Genomic DNA, 22,395 nt, shown 5'->3' with positions numbered 1-22,395 from the left:
TTTTGTGCAGGAAGGTGCCCTTTCCTGCACAAAAACAATCCTGAATGCAACAGAGGCACCCTTGCAGCATGGTGCAAGGGTATCGACATTGGCGCTAGGCAGCAAATTGTGCACCAGCGCAGTGGGAAAGGACAGGAGTGAACAGTATTTCATATGGTGCATTCCTGCCCTTTCACATTGGCGTCGCGCAGCAAAAAGACTTACGGTGCTGCCCTACACCAGTTCCTCATAAATAAGGCCCCTACTGTCTACTCAAGACTGATTTGGTTACCAGATCATCACTCTTAAGTAAAGAAATATTCAATCAACCTGGGCATTAGAAATCGAAAACTAAGACAAGAATCCCAAAGAATTTTAGAAAGCCTTCTGCAGATAATAGGGATTCTATGAACTTGACCTACAGATACAGACACCGCTTCCAGACAATACTGCTCTTATTCCTCTTGGCAGCAGAGGGCTTACCATTCTGTCATAACTAGTGAAGCGGCTATATTGTATTAACACATTAAATATAGCCTTTTGCAAATTGATAATAAACTAAGGGGCTTATTTGTGAGAGCCCTGATTCACTTTTGCACCACTTAAAGTGGTACATGTCTGAATCCATGCAAAGCCATCCAGTGAGGCTTTGAGTTGCCTCATAAATCATGAATATGGCAATGCAGCACAAATCACTGCGTTGCCTTAATCTGCACCCAGGATGCATCCCATGGGTACTGCAGTGGGTTTTCCCGTACAAAACACCCTTGGAATTTGACGCTGCCCTTGATTTACAAAGTGATGTAAACCTGGGGAAGCGCCAAATCCGTACGCCCCCCATTCTGCAGCATACATAGAAAAAGGAATACACCTCTTAGGATTGTTTTTGTGCAGGAAGGTGCCCCTTCCTGCACAAAAACAATCCTGCATGCAACGGAGGCACCCTGTGCCTACGTTGGTGCTAGGCTGCCGAAATGGTGCCAGTGCAGGCCGAAAGGACAGGAATGCACTGAACAGCTTAAAAACTGTGCATTCAAGCCCTTTCACTTTGGCATATGGCAGTGCAGAAAAGTGCCTTGCTGGGTTGCCTTATGTCAAAATCCCATAAATAAGCCCTTAAGAGTGGTTGGTATTGCTCGAGGTTTACTCCTGTACTGACAGTCGCTGGAAGAAATGTCCTACAATATTTTAATGGATGCTTGGAATAGTTCATGGTTCAACATTTTTTTCTTGGTTTATTTATTATGTCCTGATTTTTTTAAGAATACCCAATGACAATCTGCTAAACCCTAGGATTCAGCAAAATACTGATCGGGGTAGCACTGAAATAAATACTAATCAACCTGGGTGTATTTTAGGGTCTGAAAAGACTCTTCCCAACACCTTGACATGTTTCTTGCAAACCTACTAAAAATATAAGGAGGCCACAAAGTTTTAAGAGTTTTACTTTATAAAACAGGACTTTCACAATGATTTGAATATTCTGTACCGAATTACAGAGAAAAAGCTCTGCCAGGTATGCATTTGTTTACAAAACTTTTGTGAGTTTACATACTATAAGTTTAGATAAAGGGGAAATGCACACTGGAGGATAGATTTAGGGAAAGCAGGAAGAGCAGCAAACATCACGAAGGCCAATGATCCTGAATTTCACTTGCATATCTGAGACTTTGCACAACACCAGTGTCTTTCTCGTGGCCACATCTTGGGATTTTCACCAGGACTAGTTGTGAAAAAGCTCTGCTTTTCTATTTCGTTAAATTGAGACAAATAAACATGATTCTTCTTGGAGCGGTATACAACTTTTGCCCAGTAGTGATTAACCTACAGGAGATTATCTCACAAGTATTTAATCATGCAGGTATTTTTTCTAAATGACATAATTATTATGTAATTTAAAAAAAAAGTAGATTTAAGAGTTATGGGATGGGTAAGGGTTTTATATGGGATTTTTAGGGTTCAGAAGTGGGTAAGGGCATAGAGTGGTATGGGCTTTAAAGGGGGGTTTTAGGGTTCAGACATTGGTAAGGGTACAGGGTACTAAGGGGTTTTTAGGATTCAGGAAAGGGTAAGTTACAAGGTAGTAAGGGGTACATTTAAAAGGGTATCGGCGAGAGAAAAAACAATCTATATGTTTGAAATATATGTATATCTATTTTTTTAAAGGGGTTTGGGGAAATTTATATATCTTTTTTTAAAGGGAGGTTTGAGGGATTTCCTCTAAAATAGATACTTATCAGTCAATACCACTGCAATTGTGTGGTAAAGACCTCTGTGGTATTATAACACATTGTAATGGTAAACGCATTGCAATGCCCGTGGGGCAATTGAATGATATTCACATGGAACAGCTTGAATCGGGGAACAGCCATTACAACGTGGTTTTTACCACACGTTGCCATTGCATCGCATGCGTTACAATGTATGCGATGTTACAACGCGTGGTAAAAACCACACATACCATTACATCGCATGCGCTTTTACAACGCATGCAATGTAATGTGTAATGGCGGCGGCTATCCAAGTCGTTGTGAGGAAACTGAGGCTGTTTCCTCACAACGACGTGCACCAAGCAGGAAGGAGGAAGCAGGAACCGGGAGCAGAGACGGCGACGCTGGAGAGGAAAGAGGTAAGGGGGTTTGTGCTTGGGGTGGGGGTTACTTTTGTAGGGTTTAGGGTAGTGTAAAAGTAGTGTTGTAATGTTTGTGTTGTGTGGGTTTTTTTAATAACGTTTTAGTGTGTTTTTTGTAGTGTAGTGTAGTGTAGTTCTGTAGTGTTTGTTTAGTGTAGTGTATTAGGGTTTAGGGTAGTGTAGTAGTGTTTATGTAGTGTAGTGTTTTAGGGTTTAGGGTTGTGTTTGAATAGTGTAGTATTTTAGGGGTTAGGGTAGTGTAGTGCTTTATGGTTTAGGGTAGTGTTTGTGTAGTGTAGTGGTTTAGGGTAGTGTTGTAGTGTTTGTGTAGTGTAGTGTTTTAAGGGTTAGGGTAGTGTATTGTTTTAGGGTTTAGGGTAGTGTAGTAGTGTTTGAGTAGTGTAGTGGTTTAGGGTAGTGTTGTAGTGTTAGTGTAGTGTAGTGTTATTGAGTTTAGGGTAGTGTTGCGTTTTAGGGTATAGCGTAGTGTAGTAGTGTTTGTGTAGTGTAGTGTTTTAGGGTGTAGGGTAGTGTTGTAGTGTTTGTGTAGTGTAGTGTTTTAGGGTACTGTTGTTGAGTTTGTGTAGTGTTTTAGGGTTTAGGGTTTAGGGTAGTATTGTAGTGTTTGTGTAGTGTAGTGTTTTAGTGTAGTGTTGTGGGGTCATGCAGGGTAGTGTAGTTTTATTGTAGGGAGAGGATGGGGTCGGGGGGAGGGTTGTGTAGGGGTAGGGTAGTCACTTACCTTGCAAACTTTCACCACGAGTATGGCTTTACCACGCATGCCTTTGCGTTGTAATGGCATGCGAGGCAAAGGCATAGTCGTGGTAATAGTTTGCGATGTAATGGCATGCGTTGTCATTGACATCGCGTAGTAATACCCGCGTTGTAATGGCACGCGTGGTATTAGTATGCAATGTAATGACATACATCCGCTTGAGTCTATTCCAGCCCGTGCATTTCTGGACAAGTTCCTAATAATTCCGCCATGTGATTCTGCATCTGCCAGAAAGCCCACAATTCAAGGTGTCTTTATGCTTTGTGGAGGCCACATAATATCCAAGGGCCTTCATTATCAATTATCTGAACCTCATATAAAATATATTGACTACACAGATCCTGATTAATAGCTATATTCTTTTTTCAAATCATTTACTGTGCACCCTTTTATAAACAGCACTTTCTCAGCTGCAAGGCCAGCATTGTAAATGTAATCCTCAATTGAACTCCCCCCGCACCCGCACCTACAGGATCAGTGAAAGATCCAGTCAAAAGCACAAACAAATTGGCCTGCTCATAGTAAATCATATTGAGGCCCAGCGCTTGAATTCCCAGATGGGACCAAACTCCCAATTTTACTTGTATAGAGTGGCCACACAAAAATCACAATTGCCTGTTGACATATCTCAGGTATCGATCCTACTCGCCGCAAATCTTATGCTGTACAGTACATGCTCCATTGCCAATGCCTTGTGATTCTTCCCGCATGCCCACGAGCTGAATTAGATTGGATCCATCTTCAAGAGGAGCCCAAGGCTTCCCCATTCGGCTGCCACCTGCCATTAAAAGACTAGACCCTGGGCAGCTCCGCCATATATGCCGAAGCCCTACCGTAGCCCACTGTTCCACCAGAATGCATTTAAGCAAGACTTATACAGAATACGTATCACAGTTAGTCTACCAACATCATGATATATGACAGCATTACAAGTCATACAGTCAGTGCATATACATGCTAGTGGACATTCCCTGATATATACAAGGGCATAATGAAGACCCCTGCAGCCCCTGCGGTGCAAGGGGGCCCACAACCCTTCAAGAGTCCGGCAGCTCTTAGAGAGCCCGCAATCAGCCCAAGGCTAATGAGTATCTGTGATACATGGGAGATTTAAGGGCCGTCATCCCATTCTGCATGGGGGACCCATCATTTTGGATTATGCGACTGGATATATAGAAAATCCATTGCAATTCGGCCTACTTCATGTCTCCCTCCAAATACCTACTCCACGTTCTGGGAACAAGCCCTCCATTTTAGTAAATATGTTGATATATTATCAAGTCCTACTTGCAATGAAGATATGCTTAAACTGTGGCTCATATATCACAGGGGCCTGGCTGCTTCAGGCTACAGAGAACCATATGTTTTGGAGTTTTTATCTTACTCTGTCAAGTCATGTAGTAGCCACCCTTTAGAGAGTGGGACAGGGCCTTTGATCCATCTCATCACTACTCTTCAATGGTGTGAAGATAACTGCTCAATATCCTGGCAGGGTCACTAATGTGGATTTTTGAACTTCAGAGTTTATGATCTTCGATATCATCTGAATAGATTCTCTCCTGAAATTCTGAACATCTGGCCAGAGCCAAGGCATGTGGAACATCACATCTGGGACAGGCATGATCAGCACGTGATCAATTTTATGGTGCAAAGTGAATGTAAGATAAAATCTATGTAAGAATTTAAAGGGCAAAACTTTGTGTAGGTAATTTATAGAAGTGGTGGCAGTTTGGAAGCAGTAGTATGTCCCACTATTCAGCTGACCACTGGTCCCCCACAACCAACTCCCAGTGTCTGTAGATAGAATTTCTGTACTGTCCAGTGGTATTAAATAGCTACCCAAACCCTAGTCCGTTTCAATTGTAATACTCTGGTTAAGAGTATGAGTTCAGGGGGTTCCTCTGGAAAGGAAGGGTCCTGTGCCTTAGTAGTCTACATCTGAAGTAAATAAAGTCGCCCAATGGGCTGCCCTTTTCGAATTGCTGTAGGGGAAGCAATAACTTATCACGGTATAAATAACCCACATGTGTTATACCCCGCCACTTCTATAACCACTTGCTCAGTAGTAGTTACAATAACCTAGAAGTGGGATGTGGGGGAGCACAAACAGGAATGCCCACCTTTTTATCCAGGGCATACTTAGTAACACGTTAAATATGGATTAAAGTTAAATAGGAGAAATATTAGGCTCGGTAACGACATATACATTTAACGCGGATGCCATCTTAGAAAAGTATACGAGAATAAGAATACCAACAGTCTAATGGACGTTCATAAAAACCTGCCTAAAAAAAAGAAAAATATGGCCATAAATGTGGCAAAATACTGGTCTCTTAGAGGTCATATAAATTTTATTTTATTTTATTCATATTAATTTTATGAGATTTTATATAGCGCGAACATTACCCGAAGGTGTCAGAGAGCTTTACATAAGAACCAGTTGCGTTACATAAGGACTTTGGATTACATGAGTTACATAAGAAATATAAACAGGAAAAGAATTGCAAATGTACAAGTGAAGCGAAAGGAGGGATAAAAATACAAATGTACAAGATGTAAAGTCACTCAAGGAAGAGATACACACAGATAAACTCTAAAATCACATAGGAATGGTAGTAAGTACAAAGGTCTACTACATATACGAGTGGTTAGAAATAAATATATATACAAATTACAAATTCACTCAGGATTACATTTTAAGAGCGATTAGGCTTGGACAATTATATATTACATATTTACAGAGCAGGAAATTCTTGCCATCATTCAGCCAGGTGTTCAGGTGGTGCTGCGCTCAAGGCTGGTTCTTGGGTGACCGAAAGTCTTGGGTCCAATCAATCATTAGCTTACCTCGTGCCAATAAACCTGGTGGTACTCGGCAACACATGGCGAAAGTCAGTGGCAGACTCACTCTCTGCTGTCTCTTGTGGTGCTTGTGCAGGGGCCGTGGATGTGTCTAGAGTGGCCCTACCCACACCAAATGACTGTATTGTGCACACATTAAAAAAGTGAATGACACAATAAGCAGTGGCTGAGGGAGGCTGATCCTTTGACACTCTTGCAATGTATCATTGTTTAGTGGTTTCAAACCAATTGACAGACAGCTAAAGCTCTCTCTGACAGAACAAAAAGGAAGGCTAGAGAAGAAAATCTAAGCATATTTGCTGGTACAGAGAACAAAAATGAGCCTGTACAGAATGAGCTTTCTTTAAAAGGAAAGCAAAGCTTTTGATGCATATTAAATGTCAGTACAGAATTGTTAGACATACTCCTCTCTGCATGGTCATCCACCCGCTGCTAACTAGTGCTAAAGTGCTTGTGCTCTCTCCTCTAAACATATTAAAATTGGCTTACATCCAATTGGCACATTTCATTTACTTGTAAGCCCTAGTGAAGTGGTACTACATGTATCCAGGGCCTGTAAATTAAATGGCACTAGTGGGCCTGCAGCACTGATTGTGCCACCCAATTAAGTAGCCTTGAAAACATGTCTCAGGCTTGCCATTATAGCCTGTGTGTGCAGTTTACACTGCCATTTCGACCTGTCAAAATAAACCTCTTGCCAAGGCTCAATCTTCCTGTGTAATACCAATTTCACCCCTAGGCTAGGCCCCACACAGCCCAAAGGGCAGGGTGCAATGTATTTAAAAAAGTGGGCCATGTACTGTTAACTTTTACATGTACTGGTAGTGAAAAACACCTACATTTGTTTTTCACTACTGAAAGGCCTGCTTCTTCCATAGGATAACATTGGTTTAACTTATTACATTTAATAAGTGACAACTTTCAATTGGGAGCAGGTACAAATGTTGAGTTTGGTGACTAAGGAATTGTAATTCAAATCCCTCTTTAATAGTAAAGTCAGATTTTAAGTCACAATTTTGATACTACCACTTATAGAAAGATGGCATTTTCTTGTCCTAACCATTTGGTTCCTGTAACCTGCATCCTAGTTCACATGATTAGGTGTAGCTGGTAGGTGGTCTTTGTGTATTGCTCCCAGACAGTGAGATAAAAGGGGAATAGATGTTGGCAGGATATGCCATCTCTGACTTGATGAGGGGGAGGAGCTGTCACCTACCACACTTGCACATCACAAAGGCTCTGCCTGAGCACACTCACCAAGGGGTTAAAACTAGTGTCACGTGTCCCTTGGAGGCCTCTCAGGATCGGCTCGTTGCTCAAATGGCTCCACCTATTGACAACCTCAATTCTGAAGTGCCGTTATGGCACGGAAGATTAAGGAGGTCAATCGGGGGAAGGAAAGGAGACCTGTGAAGAGAAAACACTAATTATAGAAATACTATTCATTAAACACCTTCACACTTCTTTACACTACACTAGGATTACTATCTCCTTATATACCTGTAAAATAAAATAAAAAGATCTTGTAATAATTCGTTAGAATGACGATTAGGTTTTCATCAAGGAGGACGATTAGGTTTTCATCAAGGACCTTCCAAGGGATACCATTACTTCCGTGATTAAGAGTTGGCTTAACCCCAGGGTTTCAGACATAAGATACTGCTAAATGGGAACATAATTATGCCAGGTTCAATAACATACATAACCCCTAAACGCCGTTTTTTGTGAGGACTTACTACTCACCAATAGTGGTGTGAATTTGTAATTCACAAGGGAGGAAGGTTAGGCTTAGGCAGCAACCTCTCTCTGTCCCCCTGCTAGAAAACAAACAAAAGACACACGATATTCAACATTCATGTGGCCATGTTATTCGAGCAAACTGGACATTATCCAAAAGGAAATGCGGGTTAAACAACACCCTGTGCATACGGGTATGGCCACTGTAATGCTTGGTAGATAATATACCACCTGGTATATTGGAGTAACTTTAGATGCGCAATAATCACTAGACTCCTGTATTAGGTACTGCGCAGTTAAGAGCATCTGTTGAATAGTTCCGTAAACTCAAATATAATCAGGGCACTATATACAGCAGAATGTCAAGATGTGGTAATTCCAGTAACAATGCATGACTACAATAGAACAGGAGCGGTGGTGTCAACGACACTCTTACCCCACCGGATACTTTAGACTCACGATCCTTTGTCCTGGCACATACAAACTCCAACCAGAATAATCTGCGGCGTTTTCGCATCCAGAACGGGCTTTTCAAGCCTTCTGGGAACTCCGCCCTCGTCACATCCTGTGTGCGCGCGACGCGCCACACAGGCTCATGGGTGTTGTAGTGTTTGGAGACTGCCAGGGAGGTTCACATTCCCGATATCGCTGGGATGCTGGATTTTCTGATTCCTCCTGTGAACATGCCGCCTTCAGTGCCTGATAAACGGAGGCGCCCCGCTCCCAAAACACCTTCCGCTTCATCTGACTTGGTGAGTGATGAACGGTCTGTCCTGGACATGTAACAACTAGTCTTCTATGACCTCAGCCAAGCTGGGGTCAGGGCAGGGAAGCAGTACATTTGAGACACCTCTGGGGTGGAAACCTCTAGAAATGTCTCCTATTCCAAAGTGGGCACGAGGTATAAATATTGGACCCTCAGACCCAACTTTTAAGTACAACTCTGGACCTGTGGAAGACTCAAAAGGACACCTGTGCTACCCTGCAAGAAAGACTGCTACTCTGATGCCCTGCTGCCTGAGTGAAGAGTACTGGACCTGTATCTTGAACCCAGCACCACCAATGTGACTCCAAAGGCTAGTTGGCTGGCTTCCTGGTCTGAGACTCAGAGACAGAAAAGGCTCCAAACACCTTGCCTGGACTCTATTTGCTATGAGCCCTACCCTCGAGTGGTGCCACCCCAGTCCTGGACCCTTCGACGTGGGCCTGAAGGCGATATGCCAGGACAGCTGTTGTCCTGTGGGTAGAACTGATGCAGCACGATTCATCTCAGCTTGGAACCTGCCGCAGCGTGACACATTCCCTATACTGGACCTCGCATCGTAGCCCACAGTCTCTTCAGATCTGCCGCTGTACAACGCATCCTCGATGTAGGCCTCTGCATCACAAGCCCCTTGTGGACGGCATCCTCGAAGACAATGCAGGTCTTGTCATCGCAGCCCCACAGCTTCTTCTGATCTGCCGCTGTGCTACACAACCTCAATGCTGGACTTTGCATAGTAAGCCCCTCGTCGATGGCATCCTCAACAATGACACAGGACTCCACAATGCAGCCCCGCAACTTCCTCTGAACTACTGCTGCGTGACGTATCCTCGATGTGGGATCTCACAACGCTCCACAAACTAGTATTTAAGGTAGTTTGTTAGGCAGGCCTAACTTGGTGCCTGTATCCGGTCCGCACTCCATCGCAGTCAGCCCGAATTTGTGACTTTTTCCCAGTCCGGCGTGATCAGGTAACCACAGTTGGCACTTTGTGCTTCTAAAGCGCTGTTTTCACTTAAACTTTAAAATTACATATCTCTGTTTCTACGGATTGGATTTTTGTTGTTTTGATCTCAAATATTTCGTAAATGTTACTTTGTTTTCCTAAATTGGTGTGGGATTTTTCTTGTGTGGTGTTTTTACTTTATTACTGGTAGTGGTGCTGTACGAATACTGTACACATTGCCTCTAAGTTAAGCCTGACTACTTTGTGCCAAGCTACCTGAGGGTTAACCACAAGCTATTCTGGGGTTTTCTTGTTGTTCACCCTGACCGAGATTGTGGGTAGCTGCTTCAGTAGGGGTTCAACCCCTCAATCAGTAACCAAATTTCCAACAAGAAATTACAGAGATTTTGAGCAAGACTAAATTATATGGCGCAAAGACCAACATTTCTACAAGCAGTTGGTCGAGCTATTTGGATTACCCTTCAGGGTTCAGTAAATTACAACGCCCTGAACCTGCCCTCCCAGTAACCCCTCAATCCAATTCTATGTCCCCAGTCCTCATACCCCCAGCAGACCCACACTGAGCTATCACCCATGAGCTTCCAAAGCTATGAAACCAACAAAACAATATTATGGCAGCTGTCTGGTTTATAGTTTTGGTGATCTGCTCCCACCCGGTCAAGTTCTGAAGACAAAAAGGAGGCAAATTAGAAGTCTGAAACAATACTGGAACTGTATTGGAATTAGTTGTATACAGAAATGTTGATGCTACAGATGATTGACATAATGTCTAGTAAAGATGATTATTGTACTTTTAGCAGACACACACAAATAGTTGTTTATGTAATGTATTTACTGCCTTGTTCATGTGCAAGACATGACTCGTTGTACAAGAAAAAGTTAAGTTTATTTAAAGAAGTATAATAATATCCAGAACTGTTAACTCTCTCTTGTCATTCTTTTATGTATATTGAGTTATTATCATGCAATGAAGTGTGGTCACTGCTAACTATACTGTAGTGATAAAAGTTATGTTTCATATTTTCTAAAGGTGTGGTTCCAAAATCGAAGAGCAAAGCATCGCAAGCACGAAAGGGTGATCCAAAAATCACTGACGTCCTCCGTGATTCCTTCCTGCAGTAGTCTAATGCCGGGAGTATGCGCAGGTTCTACTCCATCCCGCCAGTTTCAGTATCCACATTCCCTCAACCACATGCCACGCTTCTCCTCTTTAGCTAGTACCAGCTACTCTCCGCATCCTACTGTTGGTCAGTTTCCATGTTCAAGCAATCACCCACATTTGTCTACTGCTCCACCACCTTCTCACCCGCATGATGATTGGTACAGTCCGATGAGGTCAATTAACACTTCAGGTGCCAGTATGCCTTCTTCAATGCTATCCTTAACATCCATTTCAGCTTTGGATCCCTCAGTTCACTGGAACTAAAAACTAATTCGTCAGCCCAACCTTACACAGATGGTTACAGTTTACCAATGCCATTTTTCAAATCAATTTATCAGCTCCAGTCAACAGGATATAAACACTTTCCTTCGAATGATAATGAATGCATTGTGTACAGCTTGTTGATTTGTTATTTCTCTTTTAGGTGTTAGAAGTTTTTTAATAAACAAATGTCCTAAAACATGTTTGTTTAGCCAGAAATGTGACATGTAAACGCACAGCAAAAGAAATGTTAAATGAAGACAAAATAAACTTTTAGTGGTGTCAACCTCTTGAAGAAGAATGGGGTTGTTAGAGGAAGACAAAGGTAAAGAGTGAAACTGTAAAATGTGGTGACAAGAAAGTGCATAGTGGCCACAGAAGTTCAGGTGTGACAGAGATGACAAAGTTAGTTCTTAGTGAAAAAATGTATGACATACCTGGGAGGACTGCAAGCATTGGTGCTTAAGATGGGATTTGATGAGTTTGTCTGTACGTACAAGGAGGGCTATGAAGAAAAAGTTACTTACCTTTGGTAATATTGCTGGTGGATACAGTATCTTCCCACAGATTCCAGACTGGATCTGGAAAACCTTCACTTCAGCAAAAGTTCTAGAGGGCTGACAGGTGGTGCCGCAAGACTCCATTCGTGGCTCCTTTTACCCAGGATGTGACGACATGGTCCCACATAAGGTGATGCATGGTGCTCTGGAATTACTTTCTTAATTCTTTTTTATATACAACAAAGCCGTGAATATCTAAGTTAAAAAAACGATAACAACTGAATAATAAAGCAGAAACAACAGTTACATACCTTACGACCTTATAATGACCGCCACTATCTCAGAAAGAGGGAAGGAAGGGGTGGTTAGGAATCTGCAAGAACATATGGTATCCACTAGAAATATAATTACTGAAGGTAACTTTTTTTTTTCTTCAATGGATGATTCCTTCTGCAAATTCCTCATCTTATGAATGATTACATTTATGTGCGTGGTCATAGTTAAAGCGGCTCTGAAGTGGGAGCAGGGCAGTCATCGAAACTCTTGATCAGATTGCCCCGGTCAAGAAAATCAGGAAGTTGGGGAGACCCTCTGCCCCATGGTACAATGAAACATTGACTATAAAAAAGGAATGTTAACTGGCAGAGCGACAATGGAGGAAGGCATACGCAGAGATAGACAAAGCCCTATGGAAGGAGAAATTAGCCAACTATAAAAAGAAAATTGTGAATGCTAAGGCAGACTACTACGCTGAAACTATCCTGAAGGCGCCCAATAGCACTAGGGGTATTTTTAAAATCATGAAGGACATTGCTAGTCCCGAATGCACTAATAAAAGAATCCCACCTAGTCAAGAGCTACGTAATAGCCTAGCCACATTTTTCGATGACAAAATAAGAAAAATCATAGAAGGCCTGGAAATTGACGATGCAGTTATATCTGGCGAGATAGAGGGACAACCGTCAACGAGTAAGCAAAAAAGTTGGGAATGGCAGGCTGAGCCGGAGGATCAGGCAGTCTACCTGGATCATTTTGAGCTTCCCTCTGAGGAGGAGTTTAAAAAGATAGCCTCAGGAGTTTCTTCGGGCTCTCCTTTGGACCTTCCAAAACTTGGAAGGTGCTGGGAGGTGAATTACTTCCAATACTCCGACAGCTGTGCAATCAATCATTGAGCAGTGGACAGGTCCCGGCGAGCTGGAAACAAGCAATAATTACACCTCTGCTGAAAAAACCCACACTTGATCCAGCCTGCCCTAAGAATTACAGACCTATATCCCTCCTCCCCTACCCAGTAAAGATCATAGAATGTGTGGTTAGTAGGGCACTCTCCCAGTTCTTGGAGTGTAACAACAAGCTGGAGGATGTGCAGTTTGGGTGTCGCCCAGGTCATGGGACAGCGACAGCTCCGGTGATCATTTTGGAAGTACTTCGAGTGCGAGCAGACAGGGGACAATCAGCTATATTGATCTTACTGGACCTGTCTGCCACATGTGATACGTTCAACCACATAGTTCTCATGGCCAGGCTGAAAACAGTAGGGGTGGGAGGTGTAGCACTGGAGTGGTTTTGATCGTATCTGACAACTAGACGACAGGAGGTGGCCGTCCCCCTTATCGTTTGGAGTTTGCTGAGATTAGGCATGGGGTTCCCCAGGGCTCAGCAATCAGCCCAATACTGTTTAATACCTATACGAGCCCCCTGATCGCGATTATTAAATCATATGAGGTCAGCTTGGTAAACTACGCTGGCGATACACAGCTCATTGTATCATTGGAGGGAGACCAAGCGGTTTCGCTGGAAACATTTCATGCCTGTATGCTAAAAATGGTGCACTGGCTGAAAAACAACTCCTTACAGTTTAATTGCGAAAAAAACTGAGATACTCTGCTGTGCAGCAGGTAAAGTCCCCTGTTCTCTCCCTTCAGGATTCTGGCCCATTCTCACAGAGACATCTTTGCTACCCGTCACGACGGTACGCAATCTCGGGGTCAGTTTTAATGATAAGCTGAACCTTGAAACCCAAGTCAACAAAATCGTGGGAAGCAGCTTTTCGCTCATTAGGGTTCTCCGGAAGATTCTTCCGCTACTCCCATATCAGGTACGAGCACACGTAGTAAGGAGCGTCATTCTGAGTCGTCTGAACTATGGTAATGCGCTACTGCTGGAAACCCCTAGATACCGGATTGGGAGACTCCAGAGAGTCCAGACGGTGGCGGCTAAACTGGCCCTATCTAGACCACGACGGTCATCCACATCCCTGGTGTTGGCGGAGCTGCACTGGCTTCCGGTATTCCAGAGGATACAATTTAAATCACTGTGCATGGTCTTCAGGCTCTGCATGGGATGGGACCGATACCGTTGCAATCTAAGTTCAACTGGTATAACCCCACCCGCAGCCTTCGGTCCTCCTCGACTAATCTGGCGAATATACCCAAGATTAAGAAAGTTAAATCTGGCGGAAGAGCTTTTAGCTATGCGGCAGCACGCCTTTGGAATAGTCTGCCAGTTGAGCTAAGACAGATGCAGGATCTGATGAAGTTCAGGAGAAAAATTAAAACTTGGCTTTTCCCTAGAGTACAGACTTAGCCTAGCAACAAGCTAGCCCGGAAGTATGGTGGTAGAGTATTTGTACCGCAGTGCCAGGATGCCCATAGGGTTACAGCGCGCTTTATAAGTCTGAAATACAATACAATACAATCTTGCATTTCCTTGGCCTAAAATACCTTGATGAGGAGCGACTGGGTGGGCAGAGACAAGCTGGTTTTGGGGAATGCTGGTCTCCTAAATGGACACAATTGACATCTTTAGAGTTCAGGAGCTTCTTGAGGTCTTTTGCTTATGGCACAAGATTTATTCGGAAGTGTTCACAATGCAAGACCATAAAATGGGACTACCTTCTACCATGCCCTGACTGGCATCTTGTCAGACTCAGGAAAGGTTCGACCGAGTGTCTGTCTAATCTGTCTAAATGCAGTCTCTATTTCTCTGTGCTGTCTGCACTAAGACCCTCTGAACTTTGCACTTTCTCCAAGCTCTCTAGCAAATTATCTCTGCTCTTTCCCCAGTCAGAATAATCCTCATCTCAGCTCTCTCTGCACTTTTGTCTTTGTTTGTTCCACACCATCTGTACTGTCTGTTAAAATGTGTGCTCTCCCTGTGTCTGTCTGTTGTCTAAAGCTTCCTGCATACTTGGTCTGTGCTTCTGTACTCTCCCCCTATATGTTCCTTGTTACTCTCACACTCTGCACTCTTTCTGAACTGCCTTTCGCTTTGTAGGTCTATCTCTCAATGCACTCAGGGGCATATTCACAAGAAACTATCACCGAGTCAATGGCACTTTATCGCAGCCATAGTTGAGAGAAATATATCGCCCCATTACAAGCTGGTGTTAACAGCCCACAGTACAAGTATACCCGCGATAGCAGCCGCAAAAAAAAAATCGCCACAGAGGCCCCCCACAACTATCGGTAATGAGATGCAGAGTGGGCGTTTCCGTGCCAAAAGCCGAAACAACATCACACCTCAACATTCACAACGGCCAGAAAGAACTGCGATGAAAACACAAAACAGGCGATAAGGCGCATTAACACCAGGAAATCTACACCTGCTCTGACCTTGTGTAAAGTCGGACGGCAGCCTGCACAACAAAAGGGAACACAGCCCACAGCCACATCGGAAAGGCAACAGATGCCATGGAGCCACCCATCATGCGGCCCGGACACGAAAGAGGGCCACAACACCCACTGACACCACCCCCAGGACCACTTCTCCCTGGTACCCCCAACCAAAGACATGCCACATCAGCTACACCTAAACATGCACAAAATAATCCGCCTGACGTGGCATAATCACAACTGGTTACATGCATGTGTCGACACAGAAATGAGCAGCACACATTCACTTTCAAAGCAACAAATGAAACTTTATTAAAATGAACACTGAAACGAAATGAAGACACATGGCGGCTTCCCCCTGGACAATCCGTAGGTCCCAGCCTGCAAGACAAAAAACATGAGGAGAAGGTGTGTCCTACGCACATCAAAGGACAGAGAGAGAGCGAAGAGGAGAGAGAGGAAGAGAGCATGGAGAGAGAGAAGAAGAGAGCATGGAGAGAGACAAAGAGGGAAGAGAGGGGCGAGAGAGAGAGAGAAGAAGAGAGGGGAAGAGAGAGAGAAAAAGAGAGGGAGAGAAAAAGAAGACGAGAAGGGGAGAGAGAGAGAGAAGAGTGGGGGGAGAGAGAGAGAGAGAGAAGAGTGGGGGGAGAGAGAGAAGAAGAGAGGGAGAGAGAAGAAGAGAGGGAGAGAGAGAGAGAGAGAGAGAGACAGAGACAGAGACAGAGAGAGAGAGAGAGAGAGAGAGAGAGAGAAGAAGAGAGGGGGAGGGAGAGAGAGAGAGAGAGAGAGAGAGAGAGAGAGAGAGAGAGAGAGAGAGAGAGTGCCGCCCCTGCGGACCCAGGCCACACTGCTCACCTGCTGCCACCGGTGTGTCTCCAACCACTTGCCGGTATGCATCTCAGTTCACCAGGTCACACATCTGAGTCAGAGCTGTCTGCTGATGACTGGCACAATACACACACCTGCACAAGACAACATCGCCTGCCCGCCCATGCACACCCAGGTAGAGGCACCCCAATCCCTCCCGCCGCCCATCTGAGCATGCCCGCCCATGCACACCCAGGCCTCACTGCTCACCTTCCCGCTACCGGCGCGTAGACGGAAGGTCCCACCACGTGCCGCTGCAAGCCAGAAGCCTGGGGCCCGTGGACATGGTACCCTCCACACCATGCAGCCACGCTCCGCAGGCACACAGGTCTCACGTTTGGTGCTGGGTCTTGATTACTCCATGGCAGAGGACATACCAGTGCACCCGGCACCATTGCAGGCTGCACACCCGCTCAGCCCAATGGGTGCCACTAACTCTGGGATCCCAGAAGCGGCGCCACGTGGCGGTAGGCCTGCGCTGCCCGCTGGCTCTGGCCTACACTGCGGTCCAGCAGGGTACACTAAACCTGAGCTGCACACCTGCTCAGCAGCTTAAGGTGCCACTGACTCAGTACACCCAAAGTCACCCACCCGTGGCAGGGTGCCTGTGACAGCCGCAAGGCCTCGGGTGCCACTAACCCTGTGCAAGCCCAGTCAGCGCCACGTGGCAGTAGGTCCGTGTCGTGCGCCAGGCCTCGGATGCCACCAACCCTGTGCACAACAACTCATGGGCCCTTTATGAATAAGAAGCGTGGAGCGGCCGCCATCCAGTCACCACCGGAAGAGGGGAATGTGATGTCGTCGGCCCCTTATGTTGGCAGAGTCACATGGCCAGTGACGCCTGCGCCGGATGGGTGTGGTGTGTGTGCAAACCTGCCCTCAGGGAGTGGCTGTGACATGCTGACGACTAGACCAGTGACCTGCACACCACCAGCGCGTACACCCTTGTTGGGTAGCAATGATGGCCCCTCCTCGGTGCGTCATCAAAGTGGTCTGGCCTGCCATACGCCGGACCAGCGCAGGGCTTGCCACAATGACTCATGGGCTCGGGCGTTGGCCAGTCCATGTCCAGACAAGGAAGTGACTGATGCGTGTGTTCCTGTTGTAGTGTTCACGGGACCCGGTACACAATATGCAATGTTGCAACCTCTGACTGGTATCCCACAAGATGAGCATCATTGACGCAGGGAAATCACTGTTCCTACATTCATCCACACATTCATACATGATAGATGTAAGACATGACACAGCATGCATCACTGGATGTTTATTTGCACATCCAGTGCAGTTCTGCAGCTGGCGCGGTACAGGGCAATGCCGAGCACACTACACAATATGGGCCCGTGGAGGGCCAGCCAGAGTCCATCTGGGGATGACATGTACTGCAGAAGAGGAAGGGTACAGTCCGCAGTCTGTCCACCGTGTCATTGGTCGTCGAACACGATGTGGCAGTCCATGTCGCTGTCCAAGGTGAGTGCATCGGAGTGTATCGGGGGTCAGTGGAAGGTCATGAGGCCATGTGCGGCACCAAGCAGAAACAGGGCAGGTGGCGGAAATGAATGCTAGTGCCTCCTGATCACAAACCCATCAACGTCCTCGTCCCCGGATGTGTGCCCTGCCCCCCCCTGTGGGTGTTGCAGTACCGGCTGTGGCAATGTGTGCCACTGACACATCAGGGGCCGGAGGGGGACTGTCGGCAGCACTGTGTGCCACTGACACATCAGGTGCCACTGACACATCAGGTGCCTGAGTGGATACGCCTGCCGCACTGGAAGGCACTGACACACCAGGGGGCGGGAATATGGATGGTGTGGGGGCAGCAGCATTCATCAGCGCCACACCTTGTGGCGGCAATGCTATGATGGAGGTCTGCAGGGCATGATAGATCCCTGCTACATTTCGATGATGTGCAGCGGTGGCTGCCATCCTTTCCGCCTCCATACGCACCATGTCCTCCATGAACCTCCGCATGTGTGCCAGCTCATGGCTTGTATCGCTGGAGCCACTCTGAGCGTACAACTGTTCTAATCTCTGCGTCAAGACTCCAGCGATGTCAGTCAGGGCTCGTTGGAGACCAGGGGCGGACACAGACACCCAAAGATGGCGTCCAGTTTGGCAGCCATGAGTTCGAACCCCACCCGCACCTGCTCAGCCGTCTCCCTCTGGCCCTCCAGCACACGGCGTTGGAAGGCCATTTGTTGTTCCTGGGGGACTTGGGATGGTGCCGGGGCTGTGGGTGCCTCCTGATGGGTGTTTTGGGTGGTGGGTGGGGTCTCCTCGATGTAGCTGGACTGCCCTGATCCTGGAGGTGAGTCGCGGATGAGGTCAATGATGTCTAGGAGGGCTTGTGCGTCGATGCTGGTGTTGTCCTCCTCGTCATCAGTGAAGAGTGGATGGGACTGCTCTGCAGGAGGTGTTGACGATGCCCCTGCAATGTGAAGGGGAGATGGTGTATTACAATGTGTCCACATGTATGTAGCTGCATGGTACAGGTTGACATTCTGACAGCATGGCATTGTACATTGTGACAGTCTGTGGGTCTATGCGAGGAGCCAGGGTCATTGTGGGTGTGTACTGTGCCCTGCTTGATTGTGCATGTGTGCCATCGTGGCCATCTCCACCCGTCCCCCCAGTACCTGGTGGTCACTCACCCTGTTGCCGTTGTGTTGTGTCCTGTCGAGCAGTGTCCGGTCCCCTGACTCCAGCCACAGTATCCACACTGATGACTGTCGACACCAGTTCCTCCATGTCATCCAGCACGAGCTGTGGCGCTGGGCCCCCACCTCCGGTCTGCGTTGCTGTCTTCTGGTTAGCGGAGAGTTTCTCCTTGGTCTTCCGCTTGATGTCATTCCATCGCCTCTTGACCTCGCCCATTGTCCGTGTGTGCTCTCCGACAGCATTCACCTTGTCGACGATGTCCCGCCATGTTCCAGTTTTGGTGCCCAATTACACGTTGGAGGTGATGAAGAGTTGTTGATGGTGTTCCATCACCTCCGTGACTATGATCCTGTTCGCCTGCGGACTGAACTTCGTCTTTCTCGTCTTCTTGTGCTTGCCCTTCCCTGTCCCCGATGTCCCTGGCTGGTCGTCCGGGGTGCTTGTGGGGTTGTGCTTGTCCTCTGCGCCTGCTCCGGCTGCCTCCATGGTGCTTGGGTGTAGGTCAGATTGTGTGTGTGTGTTTTTTCTACTTTCGTGGTGATTTTTTCGGCCTGGCAGGTGTGTGTTGCAGGCCTGGCGCTGCTTATCGCTGATTTCCTCATCGCGCTTTAGCCCATCGCGTGTTTTTTGGTGTTGTGGTTTGATCTCCGTCGTGGTGGTTGTACCGCGGACATTGTCCACGGTGTCGGCGGACTATCGCATGGTACCGCCTTGTTGTGAATTCCACGTTCGAACGGGGTTATTTTCCCACAATAGGCTGCAATATTTGAAGTTGCGTTACGCTACTCTTGCGGTTGTTATCACACGTTCCTGCGAATATACCCCTCAGTCTCTTCACTCTGTTTCATTGCTATCTGTCTCTGTGCACTTTTTCTGTTCTTTCTCTATATCAGGGGTATTCAACAGGTATCTCTGGAGCTACTTGTAGCTTGTCAACACCCTGGAAGTAGCTCCCTGAAGTGCAGCCCAGCACAGTCCATAATTCATGAGGGTCTAGCCATTTTGAAGATGGCAACGCTACACATCTCCGTATCCTTCGAGTGACTGCCAGCCAGAGCCACTTTATTAGTCATACATTACTTGTAAAACCCGAGCCAGAAAAGAAGTACTAGCAATAGCCAGAGTGGAGCTTCTAAAGTGGGGGCTGCCAGAGAGAGTCTAGGCATGTCTATTAGGTAGAAAATCATGTATTTTGAGAAATTAATATGCTGATATTTAAAAACAAAATGGTTAAAAATCAGAACATACTTATAGCTGCTCTTTGAATGATAGTTCAAACACAGTAGAGATTTATAGCTGTATGTTTTTCCTTAGTGCCAGTGGCCACTTTATGCTGTCGCTGTCAATTCATTAATTGTGTGGAGGAGTTTTACATTGTTAAAGCATTTACTTATGTTGCTGTTAGTAACGCACTCTTATGCACTGGGGCGGTTGGTGTCCTACTACAATATTGAGTTTTAAATATCATCCATCTTAACATTGAACCCAGAATATCAACTTTGACAATATCATGAAAGTAGGTATTTAGAGGCAAGTTTAACTTTATGTAAATTCTTAACTCCACATCTATTTATCTTGAAGGTATGTGTATCTTCAGGGTACGTAGATGTGGAGTTAAAAATAGTAAATTTATACTTCCCTACATCTATAAGTCACTATTCTAGATATGATATTTTGGCATGACAATATTTTGTTACTTGATTATGTGACATACATCTGGAGGTCAATGCTAGTAATCCTTCAAGCTGTGGTCACTATTGTGATTCGGTTTAATGCGGTCACTACTACATCAATGGTAAATGCCATTAGTAACCCAGCACTATTTCATTAAACAAAAGTAGCTCACGTTGTACAAAAAAGTAGGAGACCCTGCTCTACACACTGTTTCTACTTTGTCAATCCATCTGTGCAGTGTCTCTCAGCATGTTTCTTCTTTATGCTGTCTCGTTAGCTGTCCCTGTGCTATTGAGACACAGCTTTCGGCTGCTAGCCGAAGATTCCCATATGTGCGTGCCACCATTTTTTGGCCGCTGCTGCTCCACTGCCTTCTTCCTCACCTCTCTCGCCCACAAGAACTCTCCTATGATAGGTGAATGCTTCTGGTAGAAGCAGCATCGGAAGGGGTAAAGTTACAAAGTGGCATTATGACTTTACAAAACACACTTGTCATACTAAAGTGGGTGCTCATTAATAGGTTGTAGTTTTGCAAGCAATGGCAAAGTCAATAAGTCTCATCTTTTGCCTTGCCAGTGTTTTTCCTAATCTATTTAACCGTCAAAAAGAAACAAGCATTTGCAACGCAAACGGTCTTACATTTGTGAAAGTTAGAGCTACTGACGTTGTCAATGACAATGTTTTTTACTTCAGTCAGTCAGTCAAATATCTTTATTCGGCTGACTTGCAGCCGTAAAAGAGTACATCAAAAATATTTTAAAAAACATTTAAAATATAATACAGACAATATATAGTAGGCTTAATAACAATGAAAACTCAAAATCAGAAATGTGACAGTGATAATTAAGTTAGTATTTCAGCAAATAGCAGCATGAGATACAAACAGCGAATATTAAACTTTAAGACAACCCTATGTCCTAAAACCACATAATCCGATAGAGAGAAAAACAATCATTTCCCAACCAGATTCCGTAATTGGACAACTGTGGATATATATCTATAGACTAATAAACATGTATATTCATCATTTAAAGGCTGGGGATGGAATAGGGCCAGCCGAGACTTCCTGATATTTAAACATTTTAACAGGGGTATAATAAAATCCCGCCTCAGCTTGGTATAAAGTTGACAAAAAAAAATAAGAAGTGCAGCGTGTTCTGTGTGGATTTGGAATCACATGGACATAGATCCAGCTTAGCATCACAGTAAGCTTTGCGAGGATAAGAAACCAAAAAGTGTGAAATGCCAAACCTGAATCTAATAAGATAAAACATTTTGACATGTTTTTTTTACTTAAATTTTTTTGTTTGCAGTGGAGTAATCATGTTGAAAAAAGTGCGTGTTATACCATATTCACGAAAACAGTGTCAATTAAATAAGGTTGACTTTCCCCTATATAATACTCCCTTTGGGAAATCCAACCAGGGATTGAAGAGCTATACGTTGCCAATTTAACAGAATAATTGTGAGAAAATTGGGAGGTGGTCCAAGTACATTTTTTTTGTTTGTTTTAACAGGGGGGTGCAGCATTGAGAAGTTTGAAAACCACTGCTCTAGGGATGCAGGTGCTCATGGGTTGTGAAGAGGGTCAGGGATCAATGCTGTTTAGTGGCGGGGATCAGCAAATTAGGAGCATCTGAGTGAATTGTTTAACAACATAAAACCTTTTAATCCGAAGTAATATACCCTGAAGAAAACCAATGAACTAAATACCACCAACTGAAATGTCATTAAGGCCCAAGACCATTGTATTCACACCTTAAAAAATAAGCATGCAAAAAGGCATTTAAAAAAAAATCATTCTATTAATTTGTTTCTATGAAATGGTAAATGTCATTCATCCTGCACATTTTCAATAACAGTTGATGTGTTTCTCAGTAATGATATTCCATGAAATCTTTATTTTATGAAATCACATACAACTCCTGCAACCCACCAACTAAA

General features: G+C 45.1%; 1 protein-coding gene across 1 annotated transcript in view; it reads left to right on the top strand.

Annotated features, from left to right (window-relative positions):
* Window positions 1-11,393, top strand: part of LOC146821718 (homeobox protein unc-42-like) — a 28,855-nt gene extending 17,462 nt beyond the window's left edge. The window contains exon 4 of the mRNA XM_085609374.1: window positions 10,746-11,393. Coding sequence (XP_085465500.1) covers window positions 10,746-11,141 — 396 coding nt within the window. The 3' untranslated portion in view covers window positions 11,142-11,393. The remainder of the gene's footprint in view (window positions 1-10,745) is intronic.
* Window positions 11,394-22,395: the final 11,002 nt, after the last annotated feature.

This window comes from Triturus cristatus, chromosome 6, assembly GCF_964204655.1.
Source record: "Triturus cristatus chromosome 6, aTriCri1.1, whole genome shotgun sequence".
In the NCBI taxonomy this organism is placed as follows: domain Eukaryota; kingdom Metazoa; phylum Chordata; class Amphibia; order Caudata; family Salamandridae; genus Triturus; species Triturus cristatus.
Note: the sequence above shows the minus strand (reverse complement) of the source record. Positions and strands in the feature narration are given on the sequence as shown.